Source organism: Pipistrellus kuhlii, unplaced genomic scaffold, assembly GCF_014108245.1.
Source record: "Pipistrellus kuhlii isolate mPipKuh1 unplaced genomic scaffold, mPipKuh1.p scaffold_m20_p_2, whole genome shotgun sequence".
In the NCBI taxonomy this organism is placed as follows: domain Eukaryota; kingdom Metazoa; phylum Chordata; class Mammalia; order Chiroptera; family Vespertilionidae; genus Pipistrellus; species Pipistrellus kuhlii.
Window position 1 is genome coordinate 12,645,719 of NW_023425515.1, and position 12,112 is coordinate 12,657,830.

Genomic DNA, 12,112 nt, shown 5'->3' on the forward strand with positions numbered 1-12,112 from the left:
TTTTCCTTTAAAAAATCAACTTTTAAAAACCATACTTTTCCCAAAATCTACAGTGGCAAAATATGCATATAAAAGAATAAAATTCATTAGTAGTAGCTCATTGAAAATATAAACATCATAAAAACATCTTTCAAATTATTAGTCACTATATATAACACTTTCCTACCCAAAGATTTGGCCTGTACTAATGTTTTTTCCCCTTTTTTGGGGGGTAAGAGGGAGGAGATGGGGGTGGGAAAAGGAATATTCATCAGTTGCCTCCTGTATCCTGACCCTGGATTGAACCTGCAGCCTATGTATGCACCCTGACGGAATGGAACCCGCCACATTTTGGTGCATGGGACAATGCTCCCGCTGAGTGACTTTGGTCAGGACCAGCTTGTACTAATTTTGATAAGACATTTGACTTAGCGTTCGTAATGCCAGTGCATAAGCAGAAATGTCCTTTCAGCCACTCTTAATTTCTGTGCCCACTTGCTTTTTTGCAACATGTTAGTCTATTAGAGGTCCAAAAAAGCCAAATAGAACAGTACTTCAGATTCTTCAGCAGTCGATATTTACACCACTGTAATGCCATCAGTCTTGTAAGTGTACTTGAACTACAAAAAGAGAAAAGGAGAGATAAGAATTTGGATTTTTCTCCCCCAGGATACATTTTAAAGAAGTAAGATCAATGCTTTTCCCCATTTTCTACATCTTTAAATTATTTAACATCAGAAAAAGTCATAATTTGCTAATACATTATTGGATAACCTTGGCTATTCTGAATTAGTGCTGTTTCTTTTCTGATAAGTTCTGTTGACATAATATCAGAGAAGTGCACAAACATTAAGTCATAATCTTAACTCAGGTTTGGAAGTATGGAAACTGAAGTGCGATCTCAACATAAAACTTATTTTTAAACCTTAGATACTTTTCTAGTTTTATATATAAACAACTTTTGGGATTGGCAAAAATAGGTTTACAATTGTGAGTACACAGAAAATTTATTCTTGTATTATTGTACAACTGGAAACCTACTTTTGCCTACCTCTGTATATTATTGAATGCCTATTCAAACCAGTTTATTTTTCTAGGGGTAACTGGCATCACACGGGAGAGTAGTTTTACTTAAGTCTGAAATTTTTAAAAACTTGCTATTATGGATAAGAGTTTTGTGTGACAAAGGGAGATGTGTGGTCAATTGTTAAGGTGACAGGTTTTAGGTATTTTTATCAGGGAGTTAGCATTTGTCCTGTTAATTTGCTCATCCCATACAATAATGGCGGGATATGCTAATTAGCCTGGGCACCATAATGGTCACGACTGGTCAGGTGCGGCCTGGGAGCGGCCTCCAGTGGAACGGACACTAGTGGAAGTGCAGAGGCCCGCAGCACTGCCCAGCACAGAGGCTGCCCGGCCGGGGGTTGCAAGCAGGCACGCCACACCATCTGGCCTGGGAGTGACCACCAGCAGGGGTGCGTGTAAGCCTGTGGTGCCACCCAGCCAAAAGGCCACCCGGCCAGAGGCCCAGTGGTCCTGTATGGTGAGGGATGTCCAAGATTGGAGAGGGTGCACGCTGGGCTGAGGGACATTATGCCCATCCCTGTGCACAAGGCCACTAGTGCACCAGGCTACTATATCTATCTATCATCTGTGTCTAAGTGACCGGAACGACTGGTTGCTATGATGTACACTGAACACCAGGGGGTGCGTAGGGCCGGCTCCCTCCTGTGCCCCATCCTTCCCTCTGGCTGGCAGGCCCTGACCGGCCCACCACTGGCCTGCCCACGGGCAGTGTGGCAGCGAGAGGAGGAAGGGGGGAGGCAGAGAACAGCGCAGTGGCGAAGAGCCAATGATGGTGGCATCAGTGTCCAGCATCTATTCCTTCTGCACCAGTGACTGTTGCCTCCTCTCTGGCCTGACCCTGATTGACCTAGTCGCAGGCCAGCCCTAGGGATCTCACCTGTGCATATGGGTTTCATGCACTGGGCCTTTAGTCGTAGTTACATGTTAATTGGGAAAATCCAGAAGTATACTAACCATACTGACAAGGAAGTATTTTTGGCATCCCCCTGGTAATTGGACATTGCTTTCCACATTAGGTCACTATAAAATCACCCAAATTTCTAACTCATCCCTGCTGACAACAAAAAGGCAGAGTGCTTTGGGGAAAAGGCTAATTTTGAATTTTTATATTAGATGAACTACCTATAGAATATTTGTGACTTGGTATCCACCTCCCACCTTGTTCTAAAATACATTTAAAGCAATGGTTCCCAACATTGTTTTGGATATGCCCCACCTAAGCATCTCTAAAACCCTGATGCCCTTCTGCCCCCATGACATATAATTCTTATAATTTTTATTCAAAAAGTAAACTATTCATATGAAGGAAGCCTAAAAAGCCATTAATGGTCTAAGCTTCCACAAAACATGGCATCCATGAAAGAGAAAAACAAAAAAAATTTAAAGGACAGTTGAATTACTGAAGAAGAAATCACTAAGAAATTATTTTTAAAAAAAATTTAGCCGGGACCGGTTTGGCTCAATGGGTAGAGCGTCGGCTTGGGGACTGAAGGGTCCCGGGTTCGATTCCGGTCAAGGGTATGTACCTTGGTTGCGGGCATATCCCCGGTAGGGGGTATGCAAGAGGCAGCTGATCGATGACTCTCTCATCGATGTTTCTAACTATCTCCCTTCCTCTCTGTATAAAATCAATAAAATATATTTTTTTTAAAAAAGTTTTAAAAAAATTAAAAATATATATATATATATGAAGTGATATGAAAAAAATAGCAAAGCTTCAAAACTAATAGAGAACTGAAATACATAAATATGTCACAATGTATATTTATATAGTGTTATAGAGGCCCAGTGCACAAAATTCGTGTATGGGGGCGGTCCCTCAGCCCAGCCTGCACCCTCTTGCAATCCAGGACCTCTGGCTCCTAACTGCTCGCCTGCCTCCCTGATGGCCCCTAACTGCCTCTGCCTGCATGCCTGATTGCCCCTAACCACTCTTCTGCCTAATTGCCCCTAACCGCCTCTGTTTCAGCCTCTGGAATAACGTCTGGAAGGTTGTTTGGCTGTTGGGTTTAATCAGCATTGTATGCTTTTATTATAGATAAGAGGCCCCTAGAATCATAAACTCAAAAAATTCACTGTTCATAACTCAAATTCCCCCCCCTTAAAAATCAAATTGCCCTTCTATGGGGTGTGTACCCCATGTTGGGAACCACTGATTTAAAGCAAAAGAAAGCTGCCTCGCTGGTGTGGCTCAGTGGTTGAATGTCGACCATCGGAAAACACAGATATTTACATTTTGATTCATAACAGTAGCAAAATTACAGTTATGAAGTAGCAAAACAAAAATAATTTTATGGTTGGGGATCGCCACCACATGAGGAACTGTATTAAAGGGTGGCGGTATTAGAAAGGTAAGAACCACTGCTCTAAAGTATAATCTAGGAGTGAACTAATACACGAATGATAGAATTACAAGTATAGAACCAGAAACACAGAGTCCTATGCCACTTAACAAGGGGCATATATTCTGAGAAATGTATCATAACGTGGTTTGGTCCTGAGAACATTATAGGGGGTACCCACAAAACCTAGATTGTATAACCTAATAAGCACCTAGGCTATGTCATATATGTCTTCTGCCATTGATGGAAATTTTAGGCAGTGAATGACTATACAGAAGTTTAATGTATGGTGAATGTGGCTTTACAAATTGGGAATGAGTTACTAATAAAATATTAATAGTGAACTATTTGGCCACACAATTTTTTTAAAGTTAAATTCCTACTTCATAAAAATTCTGGATAGATTAAAGATAAAATGTAAATTATAAAACTATAAAAGCACTGAGGAAATAAATGAGATATTTGCAAGTCTTAGTGTAGCAAAGTCTTCCCCCCTGGACAGAAAGATTTGGTGATTTGGAATTGAAGAAAAAGACAAAGCTGCATATTAAAAGACAAACTCCAAAAGGGGAAAATTTCCACAAAATGTTTAAAAGAAAATGAACTAAACTTTATACAAAAAACTCCTACATATGATTAAATTATTTAGCAGAGCCAAATATAAAGAAATACAAATGGCTAAAAACAGAAGATGTGCTAATGGCACACTAATGACTAAGGAAATAAAAGCTAATACCATGAAATAACTACTTTTCACCTAACACAGAGACAAACATTGAAAAGATTGTGGTTTGCATTCATTGTGGAAGGTAATTTGACAATGTCAAAAAATGCAAATCCTACTAGTATATATCTAGAAGATAATTGGAAATACTTTTGCAAATTTATAAATCAATGTGCATTATTTGCCATGATAGACATAATTCATACATAAGAGTAAGACCAATGCAAGAATAATCTATGACAAAGCTGTCCACCATTTTGAATGAGATAATAGGTTAAAAAATGAGGCTGATAATAGAATTTAACAGGATTATCACTGAAATTGAGTCTCAGAGTATCCAAGTTGCCCCAGGTAGTCTTCAAACCCAGGAAGCATGCTTTTAGAAGCAACAGATAGACTAACCCCTTAATAGTGGTTACCCTTAAAGGGTTAGTAATAGTGAGTAACCATTATTTGTCATTTGGAAAAAAATAGAATATTTTGTTCTTTTCTTGGTTTAGACAAGATTTCAATGAAAAGAAACAAATCACCTTTGAAAAAATTTTGGCCACAAGAGGGCATCAGATAATCTTCCAACTTCCAGCTACAAGTTGTATTTGAAACTAATTCCCTTTCTCCATGAAAAGCATCAGCAGTTAGTTTAAATCATTGCTTTTCCTATGGATCTAATGTAGAAATTATCACAGGTAATGAATAACTTTAAGTATGCCATAATTATACACAACAAGATATTTATTAGAATTATTTTTGTTATTAAAATGAATGCCAATTTGGGAAACAAATAGCCAAAAGCAGAGGAAAGATCATTAAAATCACCCGTAATCCCTCTAGCAAAGATAACCACTGTTAATATTTCAGTGGATGGGGAATGTTTAAAAGAGGGAGCTTTTAATTTATATTTTCCCATTCTGCTGTGTTATGACATGAAATATATTCATTTTATGGTTATGCAATTGGAAAATGTGGAACATTTTATTATGTCACTGATTTGTTTTAAACACAGGTTTTAACAGTTTCATACCTATGTGCCTTGATTTAATCCATCTTCATCATTAGATATTAAGCTACTGATCTCTTTTGGAAATGTCTTCAACCATATATCTAAATATAACTACCTTTGATGAAGATGGGAAAAGGATAATTTTCCTTTCCAGTTCAGAAATAGAGACAAACACAACTGCCAACTTTTTAAAATCAGACACAGAAAATTATAGATGATACATTTTTTAGAGTCAAATTGATAAGTAAAGCTGTAAAGTTCAATAGAAAACAGCATGTTTCACTAAATTCAACGGGAAAATTTTTTTTGTATCTTATAGATCATCAAATGCTTTTTCTAAAGAAACGAAATAAAATTTACTGACTAAAAATGAAAGTATATTTAATTTTTTTTTAACTTTGTCTAAAGGAAATAACATGAAAAATGTAAAACTCACTTTTGTCATCTGAGTTATTACTAAAACCTCACTATTTAATGTTTCATAATATTGCCCAATGATAAGACTAGTCACATTTAAAATCTGATATTGCCCTGGCCAGTTTTGCTCAGTGGATAGAGCATCAGTTTGCAGGCTGAAGGGTCCCGGGTTCAATTCCAGTCAAGGGCATGTGCCTTGGTTGCGGGCACATCCCCCGTGGGAGGTGTGCAGGAAGCAGCTGATCAATGTTTCCAACTCTCTATCCTTCTCCCTTCCTCTCTGTAAAAAAGAAATAAAATATATTTAAAAAAATAAAATCTGATATTGATAGCTAATATGATCCTTTGGTAAATAATTTTTTTAAAATACCAGTTGTTTATTGCTAGGAGTGTCTGTTTTCCTCATAACATACATCCATAGTATAGCCATCTTGATTTAAACTGTGCTTTCTTTGCAGTTTCTTGCATAACTAGGCTTGGCACCAAACAAAGCAGACTCGTGTCCATCATACACCCCACCGGGGTCACCACGGGCATCCCTAAGACGAGTGCAGCTAGCGATGCTGTGTGCCCTGGGTGTGGTGAGCACTTGGCATAGGAGCAGCGGGCACTGGTGAGGCCAGTCTGCTCTGCTTTCACTGGCTTTCTCCCAGCTGGTGTTGCTGGGATGGAGTGAGAGGTGAGAGCTTCCTACTCTAACTCTTCCCTCCTTTCCTTTCATACAGTTCACTCAGGGCCGGGACTGCCAAGGACTCAGGTTCCTAGGAAAATACTGGACCAGGAACAAGGAGACCCAGATTCTGTTTCTCACCGTGGCCTTGGGAAATCAGAACCTCTATGGACCTTGATGTTTTTCATAAAAATGATATTGAACTAGATCACATAGATAGACTATGGATATTTTGTTTTCACAGGATTTGAACTGCTTTGTACATTTTTACTTAACAATATCACAGGTCTTTTGAAAAGGGCCCCGCTTGGAAATGCACATGGATGACCTTTAATTATCATTAGCTGAACTCAAGACATAGGCAGAGCCACGCCCTGGGAACATGTTTCCCCAAAATGTGGGAGCTGTTATCAGTACTATTGTAATTTCTTATCTTTATCCATGTGCTTGGAATGAGGAACGAATAGGACCTTGACTAACCCAGGTCTTGATCTGCTAAATCCCAGGAATGAGGGAATGAATAGGACCTGGGCACACCCAAAACCTCTTGACCTTAAACCCCCCTCTGGAAATCAATAAATGCACTGTGTGGTCTGTGGTGGGGGTTGACTGTCCCTCAATCAGAGTGATTGCCTCCACCCGGCATCCATCTTTTGGATCTATTTCTGCCTCTTGCTCTTTCTTTCTTTTATTTCTTAATCCCCAGCTCCTCCACTCAGGAACCTGCCTTCTCCCTTTCCGTGCGGGATTCGGAAAAAGGAGAAGCACCCACCGCAATCTTTTGCCGATAACATCATTACAAAAAGTTTAAATCAAGCTCACATAAACATACTCATAAAGCCCTACTGGGCTGCTATATGGTGCGTGCATCTTTATCTTGTCCTGGACATAGCAATAGTATCTTTTATTTATATTTGTATTGATTTCAGAGAGGGAGGGACAGAAATGATGATGAGTGGCTGCCTCTTGCACGCCCTACACTGGGGACTGAGTCCACAACCCAGCATGTGCCCCGACCAGGAATTGAACTGTGATCTCCTGGTTCGTAGGTCTACACGCAACCACTGAGCCACGCCAGCTGGGCACAGAGAGTACCTTTTAGTTTAAAGGGAAGAGATTGTTTCCTTCCACAGAATTATTTCACTTTATGTTGCTTCTTATGAGAGAATAAAATGTCCCCTCCTTGTCACTAGATGAAAAGATTGGTGGAGGTTGATGTTGGAGGACTATGATTTCCCAGCAGGTTGCAAATTATTGGCCTGTGCTGTTATCATACTCTCTCCTTTCAGAATTGCAAGGTCATCCTGCTGTTCCCTGGAAATGTTCTCACTGCTGACAGTTCTGGGCCCACATCAGAGGGGACATGTCCACTTAGCAACATTCAAGCAGCACACTGCCGGCAGCCAACCTTCAACTTGGAATAGTGTGTGACAGCTGACCCAGCACATGACCTAGACATCTTGTTTTCAAGTGCAAGATAACTCATTGTCCTCATTACTTTAGTCTGTGCTGATTCCATAAAACTGCTCTGGGCAGACACGCCAGAAACTTAAGGAAAAACAAAGACAAAGGAACACACTGTGATGGGAACACATGTGGTGATGGCTGGACTGGAACACGGCCAGAGCTGCTGCAATTATCGGCAAAGATTACTGAGAACCTATTTGTATCCACCATTGACATGTACAGACGCTCCTCTGCCTTTGAGAAATCACATCTGTGTAGGAGAGGAGACAAACACCGGACCTGATCCTCAGGTCCCCTTGAAAAATAGTTTAGGAGGGATTAGGATTGCATGGTCAGCAGGGAAAGACCACAAACAGAGTCAAAGAAAAAGGATAACCTGGCCCCCCAAAACCAAACCTTTTATCTTATATCACAAAAGGCTAATTTTATTGTATTTGAAGAGCTCCAAGTTAGCAGAATCTATAATAAAAGTATAATATGCTAATTAGACCGGACATACTTCCGGTTGACCTTCCGGATGAAGCTGGGCTGTGAGGGAAGCCCAGGTCCTGGGTGCCTGCCAGCGGTCAGAGGGAAGCCCAGGTCCCCAGTGCCAGAGGGAAGCTGGTGCCAGCTGTCAGGGGGAAGGAAGTCCTACTCTTGCACAAATTTTGTGCACTGGGCCTCTAGTAAAGCACATGAACACAGTTCTCAAATAGTTTTTAAACATAAGATGCTCAACTGGACAAATAACAAGAGAATTTTAAACCAAATAACAAGAGAATTTTCTTCCCAGAGATCAAAAAGTTGGCTAAGAGCATTGGTGAGGATTGGGGGTGGGATAAGCACTCATCCATTGCAGCACAGGCTGCTACAACATGTACAAAGCTATTGTAATAAAAGCTATCCCAATACTCTACAGTCAACACCTTCCTTTCTAGAAATGTAAAGACACATATACACATATACATCCGGATGTATACAGGAACACACCTCTTGTAATTTTACTCATTTATCTAAAAAGATGGGATCAATTTAAATGGGCATCAATTGGAGACTTTTTAAATAAATTACAGAGTCTCACTTTGATGTAAATATTAGTTTTGAAAACAAGTAAGAGTTAGGTAGATGTATAGATGACAGAAAATAGATAACATAGATACAGAATAATCTAAGAGGATTTGCTAAATGAGAAAAAACATGTAGCCTGGCTGGTGTAGCTCATTGGTTGAGCATCGACCCATGAATCAGAGGAGGTCACTGGTTCAATTCCCAGCCAGGACCCAGGCCCAGATGGTGGGCTCGATCCCCAGTGGAGGGTGTGCAAGAGGCAGCCAATCCTCATCGATGTTTCTCTCTCCCTTTCCTTCATCTCTAAAATCAATAAAAACGTATTTTAAAAAACCTGTATGTATACCCCAGTGTTAGTATGGTAGTGGAGGGCTAGTTGTGAAAGTCTGAAACCCAAGAGAGAAACAGTCACTGACTTCACTCCAGACCTACTCAGAATCTGCGGGTTTTAGACATCTTTTATTTCTACAGGCTTTTACAAGTAGGAGATGGTGATTTTTAAGTTGATTCCTATGGAGCCAAGTCACCACATCCTGTAATTATTCCAGTTAACTTTTCATGTCAAGTGCAGACTTTGTCACCACACACCCCCACTCACTTCTTTTCTTTGGGGAAGAAACCGGATAAGTTGTCTTGCGGAACATAGGACGTGAACCTACTGAATGCAGACTTGCCCCTCGTGCCATCTTCCCTAAAAATTCATTCAGTGTGTACTGAACAATAGGAACTGGGAAAACAGGGCGAATAAACGAGGTTTAAACTCACAAAGGGGATCTAGTAAGCATGTTAAATAATTAGAACACAAAAGGTTTTGTGCCATAAGGCATGCATTGGCAATCCTGAGGGCCCAGGCACCCTTCTCAGTTCGCACGTGAGTGAGGGGCAGGGGTGCGGATCAGGAAAAATGACTCAAAGGACAAGTGTTTGGATTTACACGTCTCGGGCAAATATGCACTGGGCAAGCAGACAAGGAGGGGCTGTTCTCCGGCTGAAGAAACTGCATGTTCACAAAGGTATGAAACCCCAGGCAGCCCTACCTGGCTTGGCTCAGTGGATAGTGTCAGCCTGCGGACTCAAGGGTCCCAGGTTTGATTCCGGCCAAGGGCACATGCCTGGGTTGTGGGCTCAATCCCCAGCAGGGGTCATGCAGGAGACAGCTGATCAATGATTCTCTCATCATTGATGTTTCTGTCACTTTCTCCTTCTCCCTTCCTCTCTGAAACAAATATATTAAAAAATAATAACACCCGGGCCCCCAGCAGGTGTGTAGGGGTGCCCCTGAAGGTGTGGAGAAAGTAAACCAGGGAGAAAGGGAATGGACCACCAGATTATAATGGGCTGGATTATAATATGGTCACAGTTACATTTTAAGAACCAATCCACTAGGACCGGGGTCAGTGACTCAGGGCAAGGCAAGATCACGGCTGGCTTCCAGTATTTTGCTGGGGACTGACATGGGTTTTACTTCTGTGATTTCCTGCCCCTTCTCCCACCCTCTCGTTTTCCACCCAAAAAGAATTTCCCCAGCTCAGCAGTGAAACGAGAAGCAAACTGACCAAGGAGCTAGTTAGCTCTTGGTTCTTTCTTAACTCCAGGAATTCTTCTTTTTCTGTAGTTACTTCAGGATAATCCCCCCCCCCCCCCCCCAAAGTTATCAAAGTCATTTAAATGACAAAACAAATCACATTTGATTTATACCTCAGAAATGCCAGCAAAGAAAAATGGAGCTGGGTTGGGGCTGCCTTCCTAATCTCTCACTGTTGCCTTCATTGCGTTTGGAACTTAGATTGGTTTATGCCTTAGACCACATGTGTCAAACACAAGGCCCGCGGGCCAAATCCGTCCCGCCAGGCCTTGCAATGTGGCCCGCACCGCGCTGTCATCACTGCACTCCGCTGCGTTTCCATCACAATGACAGTTTATGACTGTTCAGTAAACCATTCGGCTCGTGATTTAGGCTGGATTTTAGATTTTGGCCCCTTCTCTGATTGAGTTCGACACCCCTACCTTAGACTTTACGCCACTTTTATTTAATAACAATGAACTTGTGCTCCATTTTGTGCCATCAGCTTTGCCACTTGGTACTTAATTAACCTAGAGACATGATGTGGCCTTTAGAGCTGCAAGGTTAAAATATGGTCTAAAGGAAAGGCATTAAACTATACTCAGTAGCGTCACTTAGCGTATTTGATTGTAATCTTGGGTCCTTGAAAATCTGTGGATCACGGTCAGCATCCCAGTGACCAGGGAAAAGTACAAAAAAGCCTTTTTCATTGGATAAATTCTAGTTCTTTAAAAGCTCCCAACATGCCCTGGGACGTAGGAATGTGCATCCCCATTCTAAAACACGAGGGAACTGAAGCCCAGGAAAGCATCTGGTAACGAGCGGTGTTCAAACACGTGACTCCTAAGCTCTTCTTTAAACCTCCCAGTAGAAAACTTCATAAACCAACTGTTCTCAGCCTGGGTAGGGGGTGTTGTGTCTCCCCCTGCACTTTCCCCCCCCCCGCCCCCCCCCCCCCCCCCCCCCGTCCTCTCCCCGTGGACATTTGGAAACCCATTGGGAGCCAGTTTTTGGCTGTCACATCTTGGGGAGGGAGGAGTGCTGCTGCACCCAGTAGGTAGAGACCAGGGATGATACCAAACAGCCCACAGTGCACCGGACGCTCCCCCACAACAAAGAGTTGCCCGGCCCAACGTGTTAAAAGTGCCGAGACTGAGAAACTAGAGGGCAAACCATATTCCTCAAAAAGTCTCACAGACCTATTACCAACCCCATCCTGTTTTTTGTTTTGTTTTCTGAAATCAATGTGTAGGATCAATGAAAATAGCTTTGAACCAGAGACAGATGTGTTTCATACACGCACAGGCATGCACATTTTTAATGCAGCTGAGATGTGCTTTTAGTTTATACTGTAAAATACTGTGATCACAGAACTTTGGGTGGGGAAACATACATGTATGTTTCATGTTTCCATTGATGTGTGATTGTCCTGATCTTTATTCTGTTTTAATAAAAGATGCAAGAGGTGTGGGGAAAGAAACCTTGACTCAGAAAGCAGGGAGAAACATCATATGGAAGCTTTATAAAGTAGACATTTTTTTTTTTTTTAAAGCACAATGAAGTCACACCATGAGGCAGAAAACTCCTTTCTTAATTTTATTTGAAAAGTACACAAGGTCACAATGCTAGAGCAAGTTATTGCTTTTTTTTTTTTTAACCAAATTTGTTCTTACAAAGTTCAAAATCTGCACCATTGGATATTTAAGCCAGAAACATTAAATACAAAATTCATCTTTGAAACGGACACTATCAATTCTCTACTTGCATATGTGAAGTGTCAAAATATTTTTTCTCAGTAGTACAAGTTTAT

General features: G+C 41.2%; 1 protein-coding gene and 1 long non-coding RNA gene across 2 annotated transcripts in view; both read right to left on the reverse strand.

Annotated features, from left to right (window-relative positions):
* Window positions 1-90: 90 nt before the first annotated feature.
* The window catches only part of CXADR (CXADR Ig-like cell adhesion molecule), a 55,054-nt gene continuing 43,032 nt past the window's right edge, over window positions 91-12,112 (reverse strand). Inside the window, exon 8 of the mRNA XM_036448451.2 lies at window positions 91-599. Coding sequence (XP_036304344.1) covers window positions 558-599 — 42 coding nt within the window. The 3' untranslated portion in view covers window positions 91-557. The remainder of the gene's footprint in view (window positions 600-12,112) is intronic.
* Window positions 10,414-11,200, reverse strand: LOC118724770. The gene is made up of 2 exons (XR_004989697.2): window positions 10,746-11,200; window positions 10,414-10,536 (listed from the first exon to the last, which is right to left on the reverse strand). It is a non-coding gene; the product is annotated as an uncharacterized LOC118724770 (long non-coding RNA).